General features: G+C 45.8%; 1 protein-coding gene across 1 annotated transcript; it reads left to right on the plus strand.

Annotated features, from left to right (window-relative positions):
• Nucleotides 1–10,931: 10,931 nt before the first annotated feature.
• On the plus strand, nucleotides 10,932–27,150 carry tuft1a (tuftelin 1a). The gene is made up of 10 exons (XM_007903071.2): nucleotides 10,932–11,442; nucleotides 13,275–13,468; nucleotides 14,175–14,258; nucleotides 17,847–17,996; nucleotides 21,225–21,338; nucleotides 21,808–21,936; nucleotides 22,649–22,743; nucleotides 24,289–24,394; nucleotides 25,152–25,235; nucleotides 26,385–27,150. Exons 2-10 carry the CDS (start codon nucleotides 13,352–13,354, stop codon nucleotides 26,637–26,639), a joined length of 1,134 nt encoding a protein of 377 aa, XP_007901262.2. The 5' UTR covers nucleotides 10,932–11,442; nucleotides 13,275–13,351; the 3' UTR covers nucleotides 26,640–27,150.
• Nucleotides 27,151–27,729: the final 579 nt, after the last annotated feature.

The raw sequence follows: 27,729 nt of genomic DNA on the forward strand, positions 1-27,729 counted from the left end.
ACAGCAACGAATCAGACAGATAGACAGACCAACGGAGAGAGGGGAAAAAATATCACCCAAACAACTTATCGACGCTCAAAATAAATTTTAAAATACTGGGGGGATTTTTGTAGTATTATACATATTTTCGTATTATTGTACATATTTTTTTAAACATAAAACTTTTTTTTATAAATAAGAATAAGAAGGTCCCGCTTTCAGCCACCTACGCCCCAAATCTCTGGAACACTCTCCCTCTATCCCTCCGCCTCGTTCCCTCCTTTCCCATCTTCGCATTGCACCTTGAAGACCTTGCTTTTCCACCGTGCCTACGGTCACCTCCCCCTCCCCCCCCCCCCCGGCTCGGGTGTCGTGCTCCGTCACTGTCAAGTGCTCTGGGACGCTGCCTTGTGTGTGTGTGTGTGGGGGGAGGGGGCGCGCTGTGTAAATGCAAGTTGTTGTTGTTGAAAAGTCACTTTTGCTGTTTGGGTTTCCCTTTTTTTGTCTGGAGGGACAAAGGTAGAGATAAAATAGAGCAAAGGGGGTTTATAGGTGAGGGGAGTGTGTGTGTGTGTGGGAAGGGGGTGTGGTGGGGGGAGCTTGTGTGGGGTGTAAATATTGGCATGGACTAGTTATAATAATAATCCTGCATTTGATGTAGCGCCTTATCAGGCCTTTGAGACGTCTTAAAGTGCTTCACAGAATATACGCTAAAGTGAATTGACTGTATATTGTGGAGTCCTGTAGCTTAGTGGTTAGAGCACTCAGGTGGCCCCTTTGTAACTGTGCATCCACCGGTCCCAGTTTCCTTCCCTCCCCAACCCTCTTCCAACCCCACCCCACCCCACCTCGCACATTCCACACCTCCTCGCCTTCCATAGGCACCGAACATGCCATGGTACAGCACAGGCAAAACTGGTTAGAGAGGGTAGGCAGATGACAGATTCTGCTTTGGTCTGCTCTCCCGTTGGTGTTTGATGGTTGGGTTTGAGCAGCATGTGTGAGAGTGGATGTGTGTGAGGGTATGTGTGTGTGAGTGTGTGAGTGCACGTGTTTGAGTGCACGTGTGTGAAGGCATGCGACTGGGTGAGTGAGTGAATGTGGAACGAAAAGCAAAGCCCTTATGCATATTGCACAGTTGGAAGCAGAACCTCTGTGCCCGCACAGGCGTGTGTTTGAGCTCTGAGCAGGAGGTAACCCCAAATCGGTGCTTTGTGTTTTCATGCTTTCTTGTAGTTGTTGCTCCCTGATTATGTCAAGAACTCTTAGTGTTCTCTCTCTGTAACTCAATCTCCATGTAGCGTTATAGCATCCCCGACTGTAGTCTAGTGAGGTTTTCAAGTAATGAGGTAAGCACATGTTACTGGATACTTATGACAGAAGTGTAATTTGAGGAGCTATCCCCCCACACCAATACCTCCCCCCCCACCCACATCCACATCAGTGTTGGTTGTCAATGAGAGGGAAAAATTCCAGGCGACGTGAACAGAACCTATTTTAATTCTCTCTAGCGGTGAGGTTCTCTACCCATCGAACTTGCTCTTTTCTGTATTAAATATAGTATAATAATGCCTCGGACAATCTTAACGTCACTTTTGAGAAAGCAATAAATTGTTTAGCCTTTGATGGGGAGTTTTAAAGAAAAACTCTTCCAGTTGTTGAGAGAAGGGCAATTTCGGGGCAGAAACCAGGAAGTATCTCTTAGCATGGTGGGTGTTAACAGCTGGAGTGTGTACGAGGCTTAGTCCAAGAACCCTGGGATTCATTTCAGGATAGACACCGGGAAGTTTTTCTTTAACCAGAGGGTAATCGACAACTGGAACAGAGTTGCAAGGAAATGTGGTTGAGGCCAGGACACGAGACTCATTTAAGAAGCAGCTTGATGGTTTAATGGGACCGAAGAAATTTCCAGCATAGAAGGATGTGAAGGGGGGGTTGGTTCTGCAAGGATGGGATCAAATGGGCCGAAGGTGCCTTCTTCATTCCCAAACATCTCTTGGGATCTGGAGAAAAGTAACAAAAAATTAATAATATTATTAATAATAATCCTTACATTTGATCACGTCAGGGGAAGTCTCAAATCGCTTGACAGAATCTACTGTAGATTGCAACGGACTGTTTTTTAAGAGCGAACGCGGCAGACAGTTTTTGCACAAATAGCCATGAATTCGGTGACCAATTTTTATCCGAGGGATGAGGGGGGAGCAGGAGGAGATAATTGACCAGGTCACCGGGCAAAACCCCCTTCTCTTTTTGACCAGACAGACAGAGAGATAATGTGATGGATAACCAAAATGAAACAATGGGACCTATTCATTCTTCAACTTACGACCCACTCCCCTCCCACCCCCTCCCTCCCGATCCCACTTCCCTCCCCCAATCACCTGACATAGTTTTAACAAAAAAAGACGAACACTATAAAATCAATGGAAATCAGCGATGCAATTTTGTAAATTGATCCAGTCTTCCGATCCTTTCGTTCTTTCATTTTTTTTCGGGTGGGTTGTGGGGGAGGTGGGTGAAAGGGGGAGATAGGGTGGTGAGGAGGAGGAGGAGGAGGAAGAAGAGAGAGAGAGCAACGCACGGAGAGAAGATGGGGGAGGGTATTTTGTGTATCAAGTATTGTGTGTGAGTGTGCGCGGATGTGTGTACGTGCATACGCGTGTGTGCATATGTGTGTGCGCGCGCGCGTGTGTGTGTTGTTCTCTCTCCAAAAAAAACAAGTGAAGAGAACAAATGCTCTTCAGAAGAAAAGACAAAAACAAAAAGCGATTTTCCGTTTTATTTCTACCTTCGGGTGTGGATAAGCACAGACACCAGCCTATAGAGCTAGCTGATTGGGTGCAGAGCGACAGTGATTGGGGTGGGGGTGTGGGGGGGGGGGGGGGCGTCGTGTTGTTGGGGAGGGCAGTGGGAAAGGGGGAAGGAGGGGGCGAAAAAGTCTTAAGTTATTTTAAGAAGGGAGAGTGGGGCCGACGGAGGTGGAGAAGAGGGGAAGATAAGGAGGTGTAATTCCAGTTACAATATGGGCGCCAATCTTTAGGAGCCTACAACTAAGACATTTTTGTCATTGAATATCATCCATCCATCCATTCTATGTAGCGTGGGTTATAACCATATCATTTTCAAGTATTCTAGACATATGGTAAATAGTGAGACTATGAACTGTGGCCTTTTTCATTCTTGTAACTCTGTGATGCAATTTTAAGTGAAAAGAGAAAAAAAAAGAGACTTTTAACCATGTACCCAGTGCCTGCCTTTTTTTTTGTTATGAAAAGCTTCCTTTTTTGTTCGTTGTTGCTCTTTTTTTTGCTATAAATTAGACTGTAGTACACCGTATTAAGAAAAAAAAGCGAAATTTAAAGAAAAAAAATATATTTGGCTTATTTTTCGCAGGAAGGAATCCTTTTATACCACGAATCTCGGGGTAATGAGAGAAAGAGGGAGACGGAAAAAAAAATAAAAATAAAATTCATTAAAAAAAATGACCATGGTGATGATATTATTGATGATGATGATGATGATGATGATTTCTCGGATTCTGAATGTTTTCTCTTTGTAGATTTTTGAAATCATTCTGAGTAAAATTTGTTACTTTATTTTACTATTTAAAAGATGTTATTTTACCATGTGTTAACTGAGATGAAACTGTATGTAGTGAATTTTTAGTTGTAAAGTCATGTGGTTATGAGAAGACCCGAAGCCCATGACATGTGTATACACATCAACACGCACGCACACACACACACGCACATATATTTTATATATATATATATATACACACATATATATATATATAAAACACACAACAAAAAACTATTTCACCTTTTTCCCATTTGTGTGGCCTGTGAGTGCCTCAACTTTTCATATTCTTTTGGTGTTTTGCAGATTTATAGAAATTGTCCGAACAGATTGTTTGCTGGAGTATTCAAAGACCAGCTCGGTGTAGTCCATAAACCCTGTTTATCGGCAGTAGTTATTTCAAGCGGTCATGTACATGACAGTTCCGTAGCAATAAATGTGCCATTTTTATAACCCGACGTTTCACGAGTGTGTCCTTATTAATCTTCTCTACATCTTCCCCTTTCCTAACCCGCCAGACTCTCCTCCTTTCTCTCTCCTTCCCCTTGAGTTTTGACTCAACAACAACTTAGAGCCATTGAAATTTAACACCACCAAAAGGAGGCCATTCGGCCCATCGTGTCCTGTGCCAGCTCCCTCAAGGGCAATCCTTTCAGTCCCATTTACCTATCCTTCCCAACCCCGTATACCCCTGGTAACTAATCCAAACAGTACAAAATTACATTTACACAGCGTTTTTCACGTTGGGTACGTCCCAAGATGGTGGACAGTCCGGGATTTTGACCTGAGCAGGGGGAGTTGGGATCAGGGAGGGTGGAGGGTAGGATATTGACTGAAAGCTCGGTCGAAGAGGAGGGTTTTGAGAGGTGACTTGAAGGAGGAAAGGGAGGGAGCGAGACGTGGGATGGAAAAGGGAGATGTGGGATGGAGTTCCAAAGGGTGGGGCAAGAGAGGCTGAAGGCCCGACCGCCAAGTTGGATGGGACGGCGGGAGGGGGGGGAAGTGGAGCAGGCCTGAGCCTGCTGAGCGGAGGGAGCGGACAGGTTGATATGGGATAACTAACTCTTGATAACTAACTCTTGAAGGCTAATATGGACTTTGCCACCACACAGCTCGCATCAGGACATTCCATATCCATAGCCTAACCACTATGTGTAAAAAAAACTCCTAAGTTCCCCATTTGCTCTTTTACGGCCTTAAATTAATGCTCTCCAGTTACCGACTCACTGACCAGTGGAAATAATTTCTCCCTATTGAGTCTACCCAAACCCTCATGATTTAAGGACCTTGATCAGGTCACCCCTCAATCTTCTTTGTTCCAGTGGAAAAAGCCCCATTTTATCCAGTCTCTGCTCATAGGCCAAACCACTCATCTCCAGGATGGTCCTTGCAAGGTCACAAGTTCGATCTGGTTGAAGAAGGCTCTTTAGCACATCTGATCTCATCCATTCAGAACATTCACCGACCCGTTCCCTCACCACTGCATCAAGCTGCTTTTTTATGGAGTCCCAATGTCCTGGTCTCTTATCATCTTTCCTGTGTAAAGAAAAAATTCCTGGTATATGTCCTTCCTGAAGCATTTACGTAAGCGACCTTCATTCAGGGCAGCGTCTCGTAGCGCTTAACAATGGCGGAGATCGATGCGGAGCCAGGGAGTTTAGGAATGGCTGAATTCTTCAGGTGCGATATAAAGATAACACCAACAAATTACATTTACACAGCGTTTTTCACATCAGAAGGACATCCCAAGGCCCTGAATAGGGAAGAGTTTGCACCCGAGCTGGGGATTGGGATCAGCATGGGTGGAGGACAAGGAGATGTGGGTGGAAGGGTGATCGATAGAGCGAAGAGGAGGCTCTTGAGACTTTTTAAAGGATGATTGTAATATGTCCGTTCGTGAATTATCAGATGTGAATTGTGAATTAATTGATGAAGACTTTGAAGAAAGTAAAACAAGACAGAAAGCTAGAGTTATTCAGGAACAAGAAAAAATAATAATACTTAGTACTCTTTCGAACATCAAATTAGTGTCTTCCCATATTAGGGAAAAGGCCAAATAGAGTATGTTAAAACAAGATAATGAGCTATTGCAGGCTCAGACAAAAAAATTGCAGGAAACATATAGTATGGGACCCCCCCACCCCCCGCCACGGTTAAGTGTAAATTTACCGACTGAGTCCGAAACTCCTACGTTAGGAGCAGTGGCAGGAGTGGGAGAGTTAAAAAATGTAGCGTGTGGAACTGGGACATTTGATCACGAGAAACAAGTCATTTTTCACACACTCGAGATATTTGCAGAGTGCTTGTCAATTGTGTGGGATCCAAGAAGAGAAAGAGAGACTTTGAATTCTCCAAATGACCCTGCCATTAAACCCTTTGGCATCAATTACCTGTTGGAGTACTCTCTGGTGATTCTAATTATAAAGAATTGGTTGCGGAATTGCAGAAGCTTTATTATCCAGGCATTAACAGTACTGCTCTAGCTGTACAGACCAGACAGGAGTTTAATTAACAATGTTTTTTGGAGAGATTCACTCACGTGTACGCCTCTGGATCCTCATTTTAAGGGTTTATTTTAAAGTAGTTTAAGCACCCCTATCAAAAGTAAAATAGATATGATTGTGTCACCTCTACTGATCCATTGGAAAATATATTAACAGGTGCTATCAGAGCATTCAAAAGCATTAAGATTAAACAAGAGAGAAAACATTTTAAGGGGGTAAACCAACAACATGACGCTGTGACTTTTCTCTCTGTAAATCAGACGACGAAGGAGTTAAATTTTGCTCGGCAACTTAATGAGGGACCTCAAGTGGAAGAACCTCTCTCTCCACAGACTGACAACTGGGAATAATTTTTGAGATTTTAATAACGGGGAGAAACTGGGAATCATGGGGACAATTTCAAGATTTTGAAAATAGGGATAATTGTTGGGCCTCAGAAGTTAATGACCGTGATAGTGATCCATTTGAATTCAGACAGAGACCTTATGGTAGAGGTCATAGTACAGGAGTAGAGGAAGTTTTTAGTGGTCAAATTCAAGGTGGGGGTCAAATAAAACCCTTAAAAGGGAATGATCCTGGCCTTTTAAAATGAACTAGCATTATTGTGGATCGAATCCCATGTTCAGACAGTGCTTTGCTTTAACCGTATGAAAAACAATTTCAATATTAATAAAGCGGTTTTATAGTGAATGTGAGACTGTTTAAAAATATCCTCGAATTCAAGGGGGGGAAATGTTGCAATCCTGTTTCATGACGGAAATTATGAATATATGTTGAACCCATGTAGTTGGCAATTATTTTAATTAATGGTCAGAAATGCTTAGGTTGGATAAACACTATTTTGATTAATGGTTAAAAATGATGATGTGGCTAGGAAAAACCAAGACTTGTTTATCGTAGCTGATGGTTGTTGAAGATGTTTTCCAGAAACAAATTAATGTTTTAATTAAGTGTTGTATTAACGATGAGGTAGTTGAAGAAGTTTTCCCATAACAAATCCATGTTTGTGTTGAAGATGTTTTCTATAACGATTCAACTTTTATAACAATTCATGTTCTTCTATGACAATAACAATTCTGCGGATTATATTTTATTATTTATGTAAGCTAATTGGTTCATGCACATGAGAATGGAAATATTCTCATCCTGCCTGTGGAAAATTGATCATAAAAGATATATGGTTGAATTATACTTTGTTCAGCCTAGGACATAGCATATTAGGTGCTGTCCACACAAGAACCATCTTTCATGTGATGATATGAACTAAGTGTGTTGTCTTCAAGGTTAAAATCCATCAGATTTGGACTGTTCCATCGTTTCATTAACTTTCATTCATCAGCGATTTCAGGAAGAAGGAAAACTGCAGAAATCCCAGAACGTCTGAAATCGTTTGAAAAGTAACAGGAGGAGAAGGATAATAACGTATAACAAAATTACACAGCTCAGCTGTAAACCATTGAAGATTCAACTTTGACTTTGTAATTAAAAAAACCCAAGCAAGAGGTTTCGGGTCTGAATCAAGAGACCTTTCATTGATGCAAGACATTTTCCTGCTGTTTGTGAATTTACCAACTGACTTTGATACAGATATTTGTCTATGCTATTGACCTGTCTGTTGTATTTGTGATAATTGAACTAACAGACTGTACATTTCTTATTAAGTAAAAGAATTTTCAAAGCATGATTTGCTGAGTGTCTTTGGTTTCTCTGTTCTCAGGTCCTTTATTAAAACTGAGCTAAAAAGAATAAACTGGTCTCATTCTGCTCGTCCCCCAGAACCCAACTCCCTGCCATTCGGACAAAATTTTCTCCCAATTTTCCCACGGAAACCACTATAAACAACCCCCACAACAAACCCACTATAAATGATGTTTCTGTCTTCGTGCCTCTGAACACCCAGTGAGCTGTGCGGGTGGGGCGGGGGTTGGGGTTGGGGATGGTCTCTGTATACACATTGAGCTGCCGGGTGGGGGGGGGTAAGAGTTTGTCTCTCTCTCTGTGAGTATCTCTATGTGAGTGTCTCTCTATGTGTCCAGCACCTTGGGACGTCCTCCCGACGTGAAAGGTGTTCTATAAATGCAATCTTGTTGTTGTTGTTGTTGTTGTTTGTCCCAGCACCTTGGGATGTCCTCCCGATGTGAAAGGCGCTTTACAAATTGTTGTTGTTGTTGTCTCTGCATGATATCTCTATGTGTGTTTGTGAGTGTCTATCTCTCTTTCTGTTTGTCTCTGTGTGAGTGTGTCTCTCTCCTCTGGATGTGTTACTGACCCAGACCAAACCCCCTTCCCACATCTCACCAGTTCTGGCCCAGGCTCCACTGGCTCCCCATTACTGAGCAGATTAACTTCAAGATTCTCACACTCGCGTTCAAATCCCTTCACTCCCCGGCACCTCCCTACCTCTCCGACCTCCTCACTCCCCAATCCACCACCCGGCTGCTCCGCTCGACTGGCACCGGCCTCCTGCTCGTCCCTCGCATCCTCCGCCCCACCATCGGAGGTTGTGCTTTCAGCCACTATGCCCCAAATGCTGTAACACTCTACCTCAATCCCTCCGCCTTGCCCCCTCCCCTCTTTCAAGTCCCGCCTGAAAATCTTCCTCTTCTACCGTGCATATGGCCACCTCCCACTCCCTCCCCACCCCTGGCTCAGAGTCAGGTGCAGCTACAGTTAAGTGCTCTGAGTGGAGGATGCTATATAGGTGCAAGTTTTTGTTGTTTGTGAGTGTCCGTGTGAGTGTGTTTGGTCTCTTTCCCTAATGATAATCCTTGCATTTGATACAGCGCCTTATCACATCTTCGAGACATCTCAAAGCGCTTCACAGAATATACTGAAAAGTGGATTGACTGTATATTTTGTGGGAAAAACATATATTTTTGTGGGGTAAGGGTAGTGGTGTGTTGACATGAGGGTTTGTGATTGATTCCAATAGTTGAGTCCAATTGTTGTAGAGTCACGTAGTGTAGTGGTTAGCGTGTTCTCCTCGCAAACGACGACTCGGGTTCGAATCCCGGGATTCCTTACTCCACCCCTCTGTTTACCTGGCAGTAAGTAGGAACCCAGTTGTTAGTCGATTGGCGGATCACTTTTCGAGGCAATATTCCATCAAGAGGTAAAAAAAATTGGTCACTCAATCCGAGACGACTGTGCGCAATTGGCTGCTGCGTTTCGCCCACAAAATATACAGTCAATTCACTTTACCGGTTAAAAGGATTATTATAATAGTTCAGGTGACGAATTATGGGATCAAGTTGCAGCCTGCACTTCACACTCAGAGTGGCACATTACAGGAGGACACTCCCTAATGACCCCAGGTAACCAGCAATGAGCACTCTACACCTAATTACACCTACTTTCCTAGAATAATACTTTGATACAACACCTACCCAGTCACAAAAATACCTCATGGCACTTTACAGATAATAATAATAATCCTTGCATATTATACAGCACCTTATTACATCATTGAGTCTTCTCAAAGCTCTTCACAGAATATACTTTAAAGTGAATTAACTTTGTATTTTGTGGGCATGTAAACACTGAATTTTGTAGGCCAACTCAGCAGCTATTTTGCATGTAGCAATGTCTAGCTATGAAATGAATGACTAACTCTATGTATCTGGAGGATTTGTCAGCCAGGACACCAGGAGAAACTCCCTTTGGTTTTTCCAATGGTGTCGGGCGATCTTTAACCTGAAGGGCCTCAGCTTTAACGTCTCATCCAAAGGACGGATGGCGCCTCTGATAATGCAGCGTTCTCCGAGCTCAGCAAATAGGATTAGAGTAGAGAGCTCCAGTGGGGGAGCGAGCCCCAGCGCAGACACGATGGGGGGAATGTGAATCTATTTGTATGCTTTAGCAATCTGTGAACTGAACTTTGTGCTGTGTGATAAGGGATCTCATTTGACCGTGAGCACATTGTGACATTGGACACGGTATTGGAGTCTGCCCCCTGGGATTTTATGGTTCACAGTAACAACAGGTAGTGATCACAGCAACGACAACAACTTGCATTTATACAGTGCTCGTCACGCTGCGTAGGATCTCAAAGCGCTTAACAGTGGCGGAGTTTGACAACAGCAACAGCAAATTACATTTGTAGAGCACCTTTCACATCCCAAAGCGCTTGAGGCTGAGACCGGGGTGAGGGGGAAGGTGTCTGTAACCACAAAGAGGAAAGTCGTCAGGTGCGATGCAAAGATGGGTATTGGGTGGGGGGGGGAATTGAGACAGAGAGTTCCAGAGATTTGAGGAATAGTGACTGGAGGCGCGGCGCCCGATGATGGAGCGCAGAAAGCCCGAGCCAGCCCGAGTAACTGAGCCGTCAACACATTCGCTCACCATCGCTGGCATCTGGGTTATTATTCTGCTTTGCCATAGCTGCCGAGTTCGCCTACAAAACACACAGTTACTACACTTCATTGTTCGTCGATTGGCAGATTGCTTACCGGGGGAAATAATCCTTCAAAGATAAATAATTTGGTCACTGAATCCACGACTGTTTGTGGGACGCTGCTGTGCGCAATTGGCTGCCGCGTTTCGCCCACAAATACACAGTCAATTCTCTTTACAGTATATTCTGTGAAGCGCTTTGAGACGTCTCGAAGACGGGATAAGGGGATATATCAAATGCAAGGATTATTATTATTATTGTACTTTGATACACACAATGCAGGAAATAACAGGGGAATTCTCTGCCCCCCAACCACCCCCCACCCCGATTGTGCCTGCGTCTGTCTTTGAACAAGCTCCCCATTCTTCTGCCTTTGTTCCGCATATCTTTCCCCACTTCCGACATGCCTCTATAATTCTCAATTGAAAACGGAAACAGGTTCTGCCCACTTGAAGCAACCTACGCCCTGACAAATGCTCTGGGTAAGTGCTCATAAAAAGGTTCGTAACCTCTCCCTCCCACAGCGCTGTTTTGCTTATCACCTTAGCCTTGTGGGAGTGACAAAACATGTTACACAACCTGCTCAGGGACCTACAGTGGAGACATTGATGTGCTCAGCAAAGCAGGTTGATATTTCCTGCTCTGCCTCTGTGGATGCAGGAGACAAACCAACTATAGTCTGCCTTCAACAGAGTTAAGTCAGGATCAGTCGATGGCATAACGTCAACAAGGAAGTGGGGGAGCCAGGCTGCCGGGTTTATGCGGAGTGTCACTTTACACATTACGTGTGTGTGTGCGTTGCTGCCATTGTCCTCATCATCAACTGAAAGGATTGAATGAAACTTTTGGGAGCTGATCTTTTCGTTGGTTCGGAGACATTCCTTCGGGTAACTCTGTTCAAAGCTTTCAAGAGTGGCGAGAGTTCAGACCTGCAACGTTTCAAAGTCTAACACCTCCTCCCCTTCCCCTCCTCGGGCAAATAAGGTAAGCGGTCCATCAGCTATAACTCTTATCTCTTCTCCATAATTGTGTTTAGACTCTGATCTGCTCTGACTCCACACTTGCCCGCAGATGATTTAATCACCTTTATTTTCCTAAAGATGTTTCACATCCATCTGTTTACCCTATCCCAGAGAGGATTAGGTGTATGTTGGCAAGAGCTACGCATAGGGACCCCAGAGTTTGCATTGGGGCAACTGCTGGAAATTAACCAGCTCAAACCACATAGTTTTCCTTGATATCACTGTCTGGCAAGCTGTCCCCCTTCTTGTCCAGCGAGAACCACCCTACTACCTGTTAGGGCTTCGGCTTTCAGGGTTAACAGGAACTGAATGGGAGATTTCCCTGCCCCAGTGACTGGCTGCCCTTCCAGATCCTGCTGATCAGCTCGGATAGCTATTTGTTAGGTCAGGGTATCAAGGTATATTGGGGGAAAGGTGGGTAAATGGAGTTGAGGTACAGATCAGCCATGATCAAATAGAGTGGCGGAACAGGGGAACAGAATGGATAGAATAGAATGGCGAAACAGATGGGCTGAATGTTCCTATGTAAATTCCTATTCCTATGTTTCCGTGTAGTATCTCTCTTTCTCTCTCCTTCCTTTAATATTCTTCCTCATCAGCGTCTATTGAATTCCCTTTAAGCAAACCTATGGACTCTTCCATTGATATTGATTTATGGCCAGGAAATCCACGTTCCACCCACCCTCTGAACTGAGATATTTTATCATCATCTCCCTGTAAAAATCTGCATAATAACCTGTGTACTTACCTTTACCCTTGATTTGTGCCCAACTGACCGACCAGTGGGAATTATCTGTAACCCTTTAACCTGTCTGGTAACCCTTCGTGATCCCGAGGATCTCTGTCAGGCTCCCTTAACCGTTTAACCCTCTCAGCGCCAGCCAAAGACAAGTCATTGTCGTTGTTGTTGAGAGTCCTTTCACATTGTAAGGATGATGACAGCAACTTGCATATCTCCACATCACTCTTCATGTAGGGTTGCGTCTCAAAGAGCTTTACAGTGGTGGGGGCGTGTGGCAAGCAAGGGAGGAGGGCGTGGGGGAGTTAAAGACGGATAGAAAGGGGATGAAAAGGAGAGATAGAGGGTGTGAGATGAGTGGATGGAGGGATCAATTTCAAGATCCTCACACTCGTCTTCAAATTCCTTCATGCCCTTGCACTTCCTTGCCTCTCCAACCTGCTTACTCCCCAACCCACTATCCATTGCCTCTGCTCGGCTAGCTCTGGCCTCCTGCTTGTCCCTTGTCCCATCCTTTCTACCATCGGTGGCTGCTCTTCCAGCCACTATGGCCTGAAACTCTGGAACAGTTTCCTCGATTCCTCCGCTTTGCCCCCTTCCTTCACTATCTTCAGGTCGTGCCTGAAGACCTTCAACGGTCAATTCCCCCCAGCTCGGTGTCATGCCCTGCCACTGTCCGGCACTCTGGTTAGGGGCATAGTGACTCAATCTTCTGAGTTAAAAACAAACGAATTCAGGGGGTGAGACGGAGGGATGGGATGGGTGAGGTGAAGAGTTAATCCCTCCTCCATTCCCCCAAAAATAATTTGGCCACTCAATCCACAACGATTTGTGGGACGCTGCTGTGTGCAATTGGCTGCCACATTTTCGCCCACAAAATAGAGTCAATTCACTTTACAGTATATTCTGTGAAGCGCTTTGAGACGTCTCAAGGTGATAAGGCTCTACATCAAATGCAAAGATCATTATTCTGATGTGAACCTGAACAAACACAGGATACATAACTGAAGAAATATCTGATGTTAAAGATTTTTTTAATTTATCTTGGAAAACAGGAGGCGACCACAACAACAACTTGTGTTTACATAGTGCCCCCACGCAGGATAGTGCCTGGAGCACTGGATTAGCTTTCATGATGCACTGTAAGGAACCCAATCCCTTGGTTATCCAAGGCCCCGGGGGTGGAACAAAAGACATCAGCCTCCAATGCACTAAGCAGATCAGGGACGAGACGGAATACATCAAAAAGGTAAGATAAAAACCTCAGAAAATTCATCCAGGGCACTGCTGATGACAACACAGCCAGTCCAGCTCAACAGCAGGTCCCGGAAGGGCAGACCAGTCACTAGGGGCAGGAATCCTCCCACTCAGCTCCTGTTAATCTTGCAAGCCAAAGGCCTAACAGGTAGGGTGGTCCTAACTGGACAAGCAGCGGGAAAGCTTGCCAGACAGTGATATCAATGGCAAGCTATGCTGTTTTAGCTGGTTAGACTCCAGCAGTTAACCCAACGCACACTCTAAGTCTTGGCTCTTGCCAATCTGCACCTAATATTTTCCAGAATTAGGTAAGCAGAATGCATCCCTCCAGGGAGCAAGAGTGCACATTCCATTCCAGTGAATATCTCTGCAATTTCCATGTGTAGGCGGGAAGCATGGATTCTCAGTTTGGTTTGGATACTCTTAAGCACTGTGATGGGTTCCCCTAGTGTGTCAGACCATTATACCTGCGCTGGACGTTTGATAAACGATCCATTCGGTGGGGAGGGAAATGGAAGAAAAAAGAGCAATTAATTTGGGCGGGAGGAGTGAAAATTACTGGATACACTAAATTACTTGCGATGTTCAATCTTAAGGAGAAAAGGATCTTGTAGGCTAAGCACAGTGAGAATTTGTTATTTGTTATGGCTCCGGTTGTTATTGTCCTTTATTCCACTCTTCCCTTTCTGCCGGTTCAGATGCGAGTCACGTTACAAACATTACGGATGCGGATGTTTGGGAAGAATGATGGAGTCAACAGCCAACAGGGGCAAGATACAAAGGTACACAACAGCTGTGTTAGAAGGTTGTGGGTTCAAACCCCACATCACTGCTTAGAATCACAAATGTAGCAGCCCATTTGCACACAGCAATTCCCACGCACAGCTGTGAAGTGAATGATACAATACAAATTACGTGTGTATAGCGTCTTTCACGTTGGGAGAATGTTCCAAGGCACTAAACAGTCAGGTATTTGGACCCGAGCAGGAGGCTGGATCAGGGATGGTGGAGGGCAGGCAGGGGTTGGAGGGTGACCGAAGATGCGGTCAAAGAGAAGGGTCTTGAGACGAGACTTAAAGGAGGCAAGGGAGTGAGTGATCGAAGGGACTGTGGGATGGAGTTCCAAAGGGATGGGGGGTAGAATGATCAATATTATCTAGGAATTAGATAAGCTGATACTCCAGTGCAGTACTGGAGTGTGTTGAATTGTTGGGAGTGCCGATCTTCGGATGAGACCTTAAACCATTTGTACAGCGCCCTTCTGGTGTCTCAGAGCACTTAACACGTGGAGCCTGATGCCGAGTGGGGAGAAAAGGGAGAGTACCATAAGCACGGTCGAAGAGAAAAGTCTTCAGGTGAGATCTGAGGGAGCAAGATGGAGGGATCGAGGCAGGGAGTACCAGACATTTGGGGCACAGTTAGCTGAAAGCACGACCGCCAATGGTGGAGCGGAGGGGTCGAGGGACGCGTGGCTTTGTGAATACACATCAATTTTAGGTTTATTCAGCGCCTTTCAAGACCAGAGGAGTTCTCAAAGTGATTGACTCTATTGGCTGGACACCCAAGCTGGGAGGGTGAGGGCCGGATAGGGTGGGAAAGAGAAAGATGACCGAAAGCGCGGTCAAAGAGGTATGTCTTGAGGCGGGCGTTGAATTTTTTTCACACAGAATAGTTGGATATGAAAACTGGGAAGAATGGTTGAGGCAGAATTCATATTAGCTTATAGAAGGGAACTACATCAATACCTAAAAGGTGTTAAATTGATAGATGTGTAAAAACAGAATCAGATAGATGTCTAAATTGGAACTAGATAGATACGTAAAAAGGATTGCTATGACTTACATCGATAAATACATTTTATAAGATAAAAAAATGCGGTCACTCAATCCACCAACTCGACTGTTTGTGGGACACTGCAAAGCATACAAAATATACAGTCAATTCACCTCACAATATATTTTGTGAAGCGCTTTGAGATGTCTCGAAGATGTAATAAGGGGCTATATAACAAATGCAAGGTTAGTAATATATATTTGTATAGCAACTTGGGACATCTTTCTGGCGTGAAAGGAACTGATTAAATGTAATTTGTCAAAAGGGTATGGGGGGAAAGGGCAGGTATGGGATGGAAAGGATTGCTCCGTAATAGAGTCAGCATAGAATTGATGGGGAAAGAGGGAGGCAAGATGAAGGGGTTGAGGGAGGGAGTTCCATAGCTTCGGGGCATCGTGGCTGAAGGCACGGCCACCGATGGTGGAGCGGAGGATTCGATCAGTTTGGATGAAGAAGGCCCCCTTCAACCCATCTGATCCCAACCTTCCAGAACACCAGCATTACCATCCTCCCATCACAGTATCAAGCTACTCTGTTTAAAAAAATGAACGCCCACCACCCTTCCTGGTGACTTGTTCCGGTCATTAATTACCCGCTGGAGAGATAGTGTTGCAATTAGCTCATGCTGATACTGCTTAAGCACAAGGAGAAACATGTGAAACAAAGTGGAGAGTTACAGGACAGGCTATACAGGTTTAAACACCAATGGGTGGCTCCCGACTAATGTGTATTGTTTGGTGCTAATCCCAACAGTACGCCAAAAACCACTTACAGATAGATTCCAAAGCTCACATCGAAAGTGCAGGGACAACTTGCACTCATACGCAGAGTAGCATCTCGTCCAAAATAGATTTGGTCTCTGTCTCACGACAGTGAGCCAGAGACCAAATACATTTTGGGGAAAAACGTTGTTGTGGGTTGCGGTGAAAGAAACAAGGGTGTGACATCTGTTGGGTTTCATCAACGCATTCCTTTTGGGATGTGCAACGTAAACTGTGATCAGGAAACACTGCTAATGTCACTTCCTGCACGTGTACATATAATAATGATAATCCTTGTATTTGATGCAGTTTATCACATCTCAAAGCACTTCACAGAATATTCTGTAAAATAGAGTGACTGTATTTTGTGGGCGAAAGTATACACGGGAAGCACCGCTAACCACGCTTTGCGCACACCGCGCGTATGGGCACTATACACAGGAAGCGCCGCTGATGTCACTATGTGTGCTATGAACAGGAAGCTCCTGAACATTGCACATCGCACACGGAGTTAGTAGCGCTGATGCAGTCAGTTTAAGGAGAAAGTCACATCAGTACTACTTTCTGCACATTCCTTTCCACATGCGGGAAGCAACATAAATAACCTAACAATCCTGGGAGCGCCGATAGACACCCCTTTATAACATTTATCCACTGCAATCACCCTCTATACAGTCCTCCTCTTTTCCCAGCCCAACCCCTCTTCAAATCCTGGAGCTCTTGAGTTCCCAAATCCCACTTGTTGTTCCCTTTGAAATGCTGTCCCTCCCATAGCCCCACCCTTCCTCCCACACTGATGGTATCTCTGGCACAGTTACAAAGAGGATGAGAACAGCAGTGCCCTGAGGCTATCAGAGGTTCTTATTGTCGTCCTTTGAGAGCCAGACACAACAGAAAGTGGAGCACTGAGCAACAGGCCATAACGTCAGCCCATTCTCCGAAATGGGAGGCACTCATTTTACTAACTAATGAAAAATTAAAGCCAGATTGATCAAATATTTACACGGGGCATAAAATATGCATTTTAAAAAGCCATTGACTTGTAAATAGGACGGCAAAGAAGCTGACTTTAGTTGCTATGTTCAATCGGGAACAAGTCATGGACTACTCGCGCCTCACCTCTGTGGTGCGTCTGAGGAGGCACTTGACTGGGTCAACATTGCAGGAACAGAGGCCATTCGCGGGTGTGTCAGCCTAACTCTCATCGCTGCGTTAGAAGATTGTGGGTTCAAGCCCCTCTCTGGGACTTTGAGCTTACAGTCTACGCTTACACTCCAGTGCAGCGCTGGGGGCAGCACTGCATTGTTGGAGGTGCTGTCCTTTGGATGAGATGCTAACCTGAGGTTCCACCTGTGTGTGTCCAGGTGGATGTTAAACATCCCGTGGCCCTATTGAAAAAGAGAAGGGAGTTTCTCTCTCCCAAATGTTCTTTGTTATTTTGGGGCGTTCTCAGACCCCAAATTACACAGTCACTCCACTCTACAGATATGTTCTGTAAAGCGCTTTGAGGAGTCTCAACGATATCAAATGCAAAGGCCTCCGGTCCAGGTTTGCGGTGGCATACATTGTAGTGGTGGGTTACGGTGACAAGATGCAGTGGTGGGTTGCAGTGGTGGGTTGCAACGACAACAACAAGTTAATAACGTGTACTTATATAGTGCCCCTTACACAGGGGTAGCATCTCAGAGCGCTTGTAAGTGGAGTGATGGATTGAGGTGGTGGGTTGCGATGGTGGGCTGCGGAGTTTATTGCGTTCTGCCGCTTCTTATCTTGCAGGGTCTGTCACAGGAAGGGGCTGAGGAGAGCGATCCCGAGCAGAGCGTGGCGAAGCTGGGCGTCCAGCATCAGCAGCTCCTGGCTGACGTCGAGGCCCGGGACACTCGGCTTCATGCCGTTCGGGCGGAAAACCAAGAGCTGTCACTAAAGGTATGAGGTTTCAGCCATTGTGGCAGCACTGTAACAACAACAACAACGACGTGCGTTTATATAGCATCTCAGAGCGCTCCACAGTGGTAGAGCATGATAGGAGGACGGGGAGGTGACCGTAAGCATGGTCGAAGAGGAAGATCTTTAGGCACAAAGGAAGGGGGCAAGGTGAAGGGATAGAAGAAGAGTGTTCCAGCGTTTCGGGGACTTGGTGGCTGAAAGCACGGCCACTCATGGTGGAACTGAGGTCACGAGGGACAAGCAGAAGGTCGGAGCCAGTCGAGCAGAGGTGGATAATGGATGAAAACCAGCCGAGAGGGGCTGGGGTCTATATGAGAAAGGTTCTCGTGTTGGCACAGTCTTGGTCTCTCCCCTGAAGTTTTATCAGTTCGCCTATACAACATATTTCACACTAATGCACATCTAATACACATCCCCCATCCCCCTCTCAGCAATTTCCAACAACAACAAATTGCATCCCAAAGTGCGCAATATTTCTCGGCTCAGATGAGTTGGAGTAAATTTGGGGCCTTTCAAAACTATGGCCAGGGTTTAATTGTGGCAATGGTTAATTTTGGAGCTCTTATTTACGATGCTTCGGATCATAGTCTTGTCATAGATGTCAGCCTGGCTCAGTTGGTATCACCCTCTCCTCTGAGTCAGATGGTCGTGGGTTCAAGCCCCATGTTAGAACTTTGAACTCATTGTCCATGGGTTGAGGGGAGCCCTGAATTATCAGAGGTGCCGTCCTTCAGCTGAGATGTTAAACCGAGGTCCCGTTTGTACCCGTTCAGGTGGATGTTAAAGATCCTGTTGCGCTATTCGATAAAAGAAGGGAGTTTCACTCTCCATTTGGCCAACAATCATCCAGATACAACTGGCCCCTCACCCCATGGCTGTTTGCGGGACACTGCTTGTGCACAAATAGGCCTGTGAAGCACTTTGCGATGTACTCCCGATGTTAAAAGCACTACAACAAAGGCAATTTATTTTTATTATTATACATGAGTCCACTAGAGGTCAGCCTTTCTTCTGCTGAGTAAACTATAATAATAATATTCCTTGCGTTTGCATCCTTACGTCTCAACACATGGTTGAGTCGTCTCAAAGGATATACTGTAAAGTAGAATGATTGTGGGTTAAAGACAGCAGTCAATTCACTTTACAGTATATTCTGCGAAGCGCTTTAAAACGTCTCAACGACATGATAAGGCGCTACAGCAAATGCAAGGATTATCATTATTATTATTGTGATCTACATTTAAAGGAAAAATCCATGTGATTTTTCACTGGATGTTTCAGTGTGATGTCAAAAACTATTCAGCTGATTTATTGAATGAGAGTCATTACAGGGCAAACTGTGTTCTCTCAAAGAATATTTGCAATTAACATTTAATCTATTGATCAATATTTGCAATATTTGCAAGTAAAGAAAATTATGAAAAGACTGGGAATAATAATAATCGCATACAGCAATATCCCACAAACAGCTTTGGAGTGAGTGACTAACTTTATTTGGGGGTTTGTTGGCCAGGACAGCAGGAGAGAGAAAGCCCCTTCTGTTAGACATCAAGTCCTGGATGAGAGCTAACCTTCTTCAGTTGAACGTCAACAAGACCGAGGTTCTCCTAATTAGCTCCCGTCAGCGCCTCCTCACCTCAAGCGCTGACAGCATCACCATCCATGGTTTCACTCCACCCCACTAAGCCAGTCCGGAACCTCGGGGTCTTGATTGACCTTCAACTATCCTTTCTACCGCACATCTGCACTATGACCTGCTCCGCTTTCCCCCACCTCCAACACTGTCTCACACCGCAGGCCGCCGAAACCCTCATACACGCCTTCATTACACCAGGGCTCGACTATGCAAACTCATTGCTTGTCGGCCTCCGCAACTCCTCCCTCCATAGGTGCAGATGATCCAGAACTCTGCAGCCCGTGTCCTCTCCTGCACTAGACTCCGAGACCCTATCACCCCCATCCTCGCCCAACTCCGCTGGCTTCGCAACACATAGAGGATACAGTTCAAGATCCTGGTCCTCACCTTCAAAACCCTCCATGCCCTTGCTCTCCTCCGACCTCCTAACCCTCTACCACCCTGCTCGCCCCCTCCGCTCAGCGGGCTCCGGCCTGCTTCACGTCCCCCGCCTTGCTTGCTTCACTATCGGCGGGTGGGCCACTCTGCCCCACCCTCTGGATCTCCATCCCGCAGTCCCTCTGTCTTGCCCCTTCCCTTGCCACCTTCAAGACCCACCTCAAGACCCTTCTCTTCGACCTTGCTTTTAATCCCCCTGCTTCCCCCCCAACTCGGGTCCGAAACTCTGTCTGTCCAGCGCTTTGGGACGTCCTCCCGACGTGAAAGGTGCTATAAAATGTAATTTTATTGTTGTTGTTGTTCTCTTTTCGTATAGCACCGTGGGATCTTTAACATCCATTTGAAAAGGCAGATGGGACCTCGGTTTAAAGTCTCATCCGAAGGACGGCACCTCCGACAATGGAGCGTTCCCCCAGCGCTGTATTGGAATGTCAGCTTAGACGATGTGATTCCAAGTCCCAACGTGGGGCTTGAACCCACAACTTTTTGACTCAGAGTCGAGAGCGCTACCCCTGAGCTGGCTGACACGTAATTATTATTATTGAACACAAGGAACGACATTTAACAGTCCAGGCCGATGCTCCTGTTTACCTGCTTACTGCCAGGGGAGGGGGGAAGCGCTGGATTGTTGCAGCTGTCGTCCTTCAGGATTCAAAGTGCCATTCGCGCTTGTTGGGGTGGATGTTAATGATCCTGTGGCACCTCGTCATAGACTGTCAAACGGTCTCATAGCACATCACAGGCTGTTGCTGTCAGCTCTGATGGCTGCCCGGTTGATCACAGCAGAAATGAATGATCAGTTTTATCTTGGGGATTGAGAAACATCCTCTCGTTTCCAATTGAACAGCCACCTGAACAGGCACAGAGGTGGAGCTTGATTTAACGTCTCATCTGAAGGCCGGCGCCTCCAATAATGTAGCGTTCACCCCCGAGTATCGCACTCGAGTTGCCAGCCTAGGCTGTGAGCTCAAAGTACCCGACGTTGGGGCTTCAACCCACAAGCTTCTGACACAGAGGGAACAAACCTGATATATCTCACTGTGACTGAGTCAGGAACTCGGTCTGACTATGTGAACTCTCTCCTCCCTCCCTCTACTCTCTCTCTCTCTTCCCTCCCTCCCTCCTGCCTACAGCTGGAGGCCACACAGCAGGCCGGAGCCTCCGCCATCAAAGAAGTCACCCGTAGATTTCAGAGCCGCATGGAGGTGCTCGAGGAACAGCAAGCCCAGGAGAGGAGCAACCTACAGGTCAGCGGGGGTGGGGAGCGGGTTGGGCGAAGGGAGAGGGTGGGGGAGTGGGGGAGGGTCGGTGGGGGGATAGGAGGTGGTGGGCAGCGTGAGAATTGCGGTTTGGTCAGTGGGTGGGGAGGGTGTGGGGGACGCGGTGTATGAGCGGGTGGTGGAAGGGCAGCGGTGGGGAGGAAGGTGGGGTGGCCAGTGGCAGAGGGGAGCGATTGGAGGTGGTGGGTGCTGTGGCAAATGGAGGTGGTCAGTGGGTGGGAGGGGGGTGATTGGGAAATGGTGGGCAGGGGGGAGAGTGGTGGGTGGGGGGGTGACCAATGCTGGGGTGGAGGTCGGTGGCAGATTGTATGATCGGTGGGATGAGGTGGAGGAGAGATTTGGATCAGTCTAAATCCTGTTAATGTTATTATTATCACTGTTATTATTATTATTGTTGTTATTATTATTGTTATTATTGTTATTACTTTCATTTCAGGCCTTCGCTGAGGAACAAGAGCAAACTCTGGAACAGAAAATGGAGACTTTAAACAGGACAATGTCCCAGCTACAGGAGAGGCAGCACAGAATGGGGGAGCTGGAAAGGTTGATAGAGCGAATGGAGAAGGTAAGTAGATGTTAGGGCATGGAATCGTGGCAGATAATTTTCCTAAATTTTCTAATGTTCCCCCGACACGTGATGATTTCTGTTTGCCTGGAGTGAAGCGGGCATTCTCTCTCCAAAGGGATGCCCCTCGCTCAGCTGAATCCGGAGAGTATCAGGTGCAGGTTGGCAGGAGCCAAGGCTTGGGGGCACCCAGAGGGTGTGTTGGGACAACTGCTGGAGTCTAACCTGCTAAAACCGCATTGAGAGCAAGCTTTCCTGCTGCTTGTCCAGCGAGGACCACCCTACCCATTAGTGCTTTGGTTTGCAATTAAGGTTTTTGTTTTTGTTGTTGCAAGTTCTGACCTTGAGCGATGTTAAACGGAGGTTAGGTCATGCCTTGTGCCTGTTCAGGTGGACGTTAAAGGTCCCTCGGCGCCATTCAAAAAGAGAAGGGAGTTTCTCCTGGTGTCCTGGGCAACAATCTTCCAACTAAAATTGGCCATTGCTTTATGACTTTTTGTGGAACGTTGCTGCGCGCAAATTGGCTGCCAATTTTACCTACAATGTATACAATCACTGCCCTTTACAGTAAATCCTGTGAAGCGCTTTGAGACGTCTCAATGACTTGATAAGGCGCCATATCAAATGCGAGCATTATTATTGTTAAAGACAAGGATTATTATAAAATAATGATGAAATACAGTAAAAGACTATTATCTATTTTGTTGTGTAGGAGAAGCATGAGCTAACGGAGAGGAAACAATCCGTGGAGGAAGAGATGGAAAATAGAAAAACTAATGTTGTGGGGAATCGATACAAGCCAACTAGGTAGGAGATTTGTGAACGTCCACTGTTAACCTGGATCACTTGTAAAATCATAGAATCTTAGAATCTTACAGCACAGAAGGAGGCCATTCGGCCCATCATGCCTGTGCTGGCTCTTTGAAAGAGATACCCAACTAGTCCCACTTCCCCCGCTCTTACTCCATTGCCTTGCAGATGGTTTTCTTTTCAATTATCTATCGAATTCTCTTCAGAAAGTTATTATTCAACCTGCTTCCGCCACCCTTTCAGGCACTTCACACCACTAGGATCAGAGTGTACTAGGCTAATACTAAGGAGAATTTCTGACCTCTGCTGTCTATCCAGTTACTCTGCCGTCCTTAGTATTATAATACTACTACTAATAATAACAATACATTCCACCCACAAAATATACAGTCTCTACGCTTTATAATATATTCTGTGAAGCACTTTGAGACTTCTGGAAGATATGGATAATGCACTACATCAAATGCAAAGAGTATTAATAATCTTTACATTTACTATGGCGCTTTCACATCCGGAGTCTATTTCAAATCGTTTCACAGGACATGCTGTAAAGTGTAGAGACTGTATATTTTATAGAGACTGTATATTTTATGGGTGACACTCGTAGGCTAATTTGCACTTAGAAATGACCCACAAACAGCCATCGGGCGAGTTATCTGAGGGTGGGGAGGGGGTACAGGGCCAGAAAGGTTTAATATCTCATCCGCTAGACAGCACTCCTGATGCTGGAGTACATCCCAGCACTGGGTTACAGTATCAGCCTAGACTGAGTGAGTTCAAAGTCCCCGACATGGGATATTGTGACAAGTTAGGCAGATACTTCCCTTCCTTCTAACGTATCACCCCTATCTCCGCCCGGCTCCACTCGCTCCCCATCTCCCAGAGGATAGAGTTTAAATTCTTCGTCCTCGCTTTCAATGCCCTCATTACTTTGCACCTCCTTACCTCTGTGACTTGCTATATCAACCTGTCCGCTCCCTCTACTTGGCAGACTCTGGCCTGCTTCATGTCCCCTGCCCTGGCCACCCCAACATCGGCGGTCAGGCCTTCAGCCTCTCTGCCCCCACTCTCTGGAGCTCCATCCCACAATCCCTCTGCCTCGCCCCCTCCCTTGCCTCCTTCATGCCCAGTCTCAAGACCTTACTCTTTGATCACATCTTCGCTCACCCTCCTTCTCCTGCCCTCCCTGCCCTCCAGCCGTCCTGATCCCAGCCCCCAAATCCCTGACTATCCAGAGTTTGAGAAGTCCTCCCAATGTGGAAGGTACTACACAAATGAAACTCTGGAACACTCTCCCTCAATCCCTCCACCTTGTCCCCTCCTTCCCCATCTTCATGTCGCGCATGAAGACCTTCTTCTTCGACCGTGCCTCGGGTCACCTCCTCCCTCCCCCCCCCCCAGCTCGGAGTTGTGCTCCGCCACTGTCAAGGCCTTGGGCTCCACACCATTGTTAAGCGCTCTGAGATGCCGTCCGGCGTCTCAGAGCACTTGTTGTTGTTGTTCCTTGCTATGATGACGATTCTTGGTTTGGTTTGTTAACAGAGCCCAGGACCTTCTCTTGGAAACAGCTATTCTACAGGAGAAGATCAGTCACCTGGACAACATGGTCTCCTACCAACAGCGTAACCTTTTCACTGAGATCAACACGGTGAGATGTCAAGTGAGAATAGACCAGGGGGAGAGGGGAGGCATTGAATCACAGGCCCCCACAGTGAATAATAATAATAATAATAATAATAATAATAATAATAATAATAAACCTTGCACTGGGTCTCGCGCCTCCTCACGTCGGAAGAACATCTCAAAGCGTTTCACAGAAATTACTATGAAATGGAGTAGCACAATTGCGGACAGCAACGTCTCACAAATGAACACAGCAGCCAGTTTGCACGTAACAATGTCTCACAAACACCCCTAAAGTGAATGACTTATTTTATCTGGATTATTCTTGGCCAGGACACAAGGAGAAACTCCTTTTTTTCAAGTATTGCCATGGGATATGTAACGTACGCCCGAACAGGCAGACTGGACCCCAGATGGTCTTACCTGAAGGATGGAACCACTGATAATACAACAGCACTGTATTGGAGTGTCAGCCTTGACTGTGGCAAATCAGTTGGTTAGTTACCTCACAGCTGTTTGTGGGACATTGCTGTGTGCGAAATTGGTTGCTGCATTCACCTAAAAACACACATTGTACAGTAAATCCTGTGAAGTGCTTTGAGATGTTTTCCTGATGTGAAAGGCGCTGGACCAAATCTCTCGGTTACAATTATTTTATTTTAATTCCTCTTGAGTACATTTCTTTTTGCGTCAGATGACCTAGGAATGATGGTGTCTTTTCTTGCCCTTAAACAAGGGATGAATTTAATGTCTTTTCCGTCTGTCTTTGTTGCTCCTCACAGATTGAACAGTTAAAGATGGAATTGGCGAAACAGGATAGAATAATTTGGTCGCTCAATGATCGAATCTCTGATTTGGAAGCCCGGGTAAGAGGCAAATATAAAGAACGTTTTTTTCTTTCAACTCAGGAATACTCTTCCTCTAACCTGCATGAGGTGCGCTGTATAAAAGTTGTTGTATTTAGGTTGACTATAACTTGCATTTACGCAGTTCCTTTCACACAGCTTACATACAACAACAACTTGAATTTATATTGCGGCCTTCACAAGGTCTAGTGTCTCGGAGTGCTGAATAATAGCATAGTTAGACACCGACCTGGTGGAGACAGGGGAAGTTGACCGTAGGCAGAAAAGAGGAAAGTAAAATAATTAAATAAAACATTAATAATTGTTGTATTTCTGCATATGGTAGATAAAAATAATAATATTAATAATGGTTATTCAATCCACCACTGCTTGCGGGACGCTGCTGTGCGCAACTGGCTGCCACATTTCGCCCATAAAATATACAGTCAATTCACTTTACAGTGTTGCAGCTTTGAGGCTCAGTCGAGAGCAATCTCACCTCTGAGTCGGGAGGTTTGGGGTTCAAATCCCATGTTGGGGATTTTATTTTTGTGTCTCCTTGTTTGCTGAAGACACTCTGCTCCACTGATGGTGGTGACATCTCCATGAGGTATTATGGAGTTCTGTAGCTCAGTGGTTAGAGCACTCGCCTCGCAAGCGAGAGCCTTGGGTTCGATTCCCCGGCAGAGCGAAACCTTGAGCAAGTTTCCTTACACCACATGCCTCCGTTTGCCCAGCAGTAAGTAGGAACCCGGTTGTTAGACGATTGGCGGTTCACATTTCTGGGGATAATAATTCCTTAAAAAAAATTTGGTCACTCAATCCACAGCTGATTGTGGGACGCTGCTGTGCGCAATTGGCTGCCACGTTTCGCCCACAAAATATACAGTCAATTCACTTTACAGAATATTCTGTGAAGCGCTTTGAGACGTCTCGAAGACATGATGAGGCGGTGTAACAAATGCAGGGATTATTTGTTAGTATTAAAGGGATATGTGGTCAGATAGGCTCACAGTGGGACCTCTGTTAATATCACACTGCAACGAACAATGGGAGACAACAGATTTGACCATACACAGCTGGTGGGGGTGGTGGGATGGGTGGGGAAGAGTTTAATGGATGAAGGTGTCTTTTTTTAAAAAGGGTAACTTTTTTTTGTGTTCAAAACAGAATAAAGTATTGAAACAACAAGTGCACGAGGTGAAGTCCAGCCAGAGGCAGGAGGACTCATCGGACGACTGCTCCGTCGGACAGGACATTGTTTGTGCTCCTCCCGTTCCCCAGCAGTTCTCCTACACTCGACCCGCTCACTTAAGGCCACGGACTGCCCTCAGCAGCCAGAGAGCGTCTGCTGTGACCTGTCCAAAACCAGCGGTCGGGACCTGCCAGGCTATCGAACCAGATTCCATTTCTACCGAGATATAACTGGTGGTGGGATGGGGTCAGGGAGCAAGGACAGACAGCAGTGTGGAACAGCGCCTTGCGACGTCCTTCCGATGTGAAAGGCACCTCTATAAATGCAATCTTGTTGTTGTCGTCGTTGTTGTTGGAAGAGACTGACTGCCACAATGCATCTGATGGTTGCATACATAGAGTTACTTACAGTGATGCAGCGGGGAAACAGGCCATTCAACCCAACTAGTCCATGCCGGTGTTTATATTCTCCATCCCCTCACTTATTCTCTTCTCTTCAAGCCCCACGTCGGGACTTGGAATCACTTAATAATAATAATTATTATTAGTTTAAGCTGACACTCCATTGTAGATGTTGCAATGACAGAGTTGCCGTTTTTTGGATGAGACGTTAAACTGAGGTCCCGTCTGACTGTTCAGGTGGATGTTAAAGTTCCCATGGCGCTATTCGAAAATAAAAGGGAGTTTCTCTCTCCCAATGCCCTGGCCAACAATCCCTCAAATAAAATTGGTTACTCACTTTCATGGCTGTTTGTGAGATGCTGCAGTGTACACCTGGCTGTCGTGTTTCATCTACAAAATACCCAGTCAATCCATTTTACAGTGTGTCCTGTGAATTGCTTTCAGACGTCTGAATGTCATGATAAGGCGCAATATCAAACTCAAGGATTTATTTTATTATTATTCCCTTCTCCCTCATGTTTGCATCAAGTTTGCTCTTAATTACATAAGCACATAAGAACATAAGAATTAGGAGCAGGAGTAGGCCATTCGGCCCCTCGAGCCTGTGCCCCGCCATTCGATAAGATCATGGCTGATCTTCTGACCTAACTCTAATTACCTGCCCTATCCCCATATCCCCTATTCCGTCTGTTTTTAAAAAATCTATCAGTCTCAGTCTTGAAAATGTTCAAGGACTGAGCATCTACAGCCTTCTGAGGTAGTGAATTCCATAAATTCACTACCCTCTGAGTGAAGAAATGTTTCCTCAACTCTGTTCTAGAAGGCTGACCCTTAATTTTAAGACTGTGACCCCTGGTTATAGATTCTTTAAGAATCCTATATGTTTCAATAAGATCTCCACTAATTCTTCTGTACTCTA

This window comes from Callorhinchus milii, unplaced genomic scaffold (assembly GCF_018977255.1).
Source record: "Callorhinchus milii isolate IMCB2004 unplaced genomic scaffold, IMCB_Cmil_1.0 Scaffold1, whole genome shotgun sequence".
Classification (NCBI taxonomy): Eukaryota; Metazoa; Chordata; class Chondrichthyes; order Chimaeriformes; family Callorhinchidae; genus Callorhinchus; species Callorhinchus milii.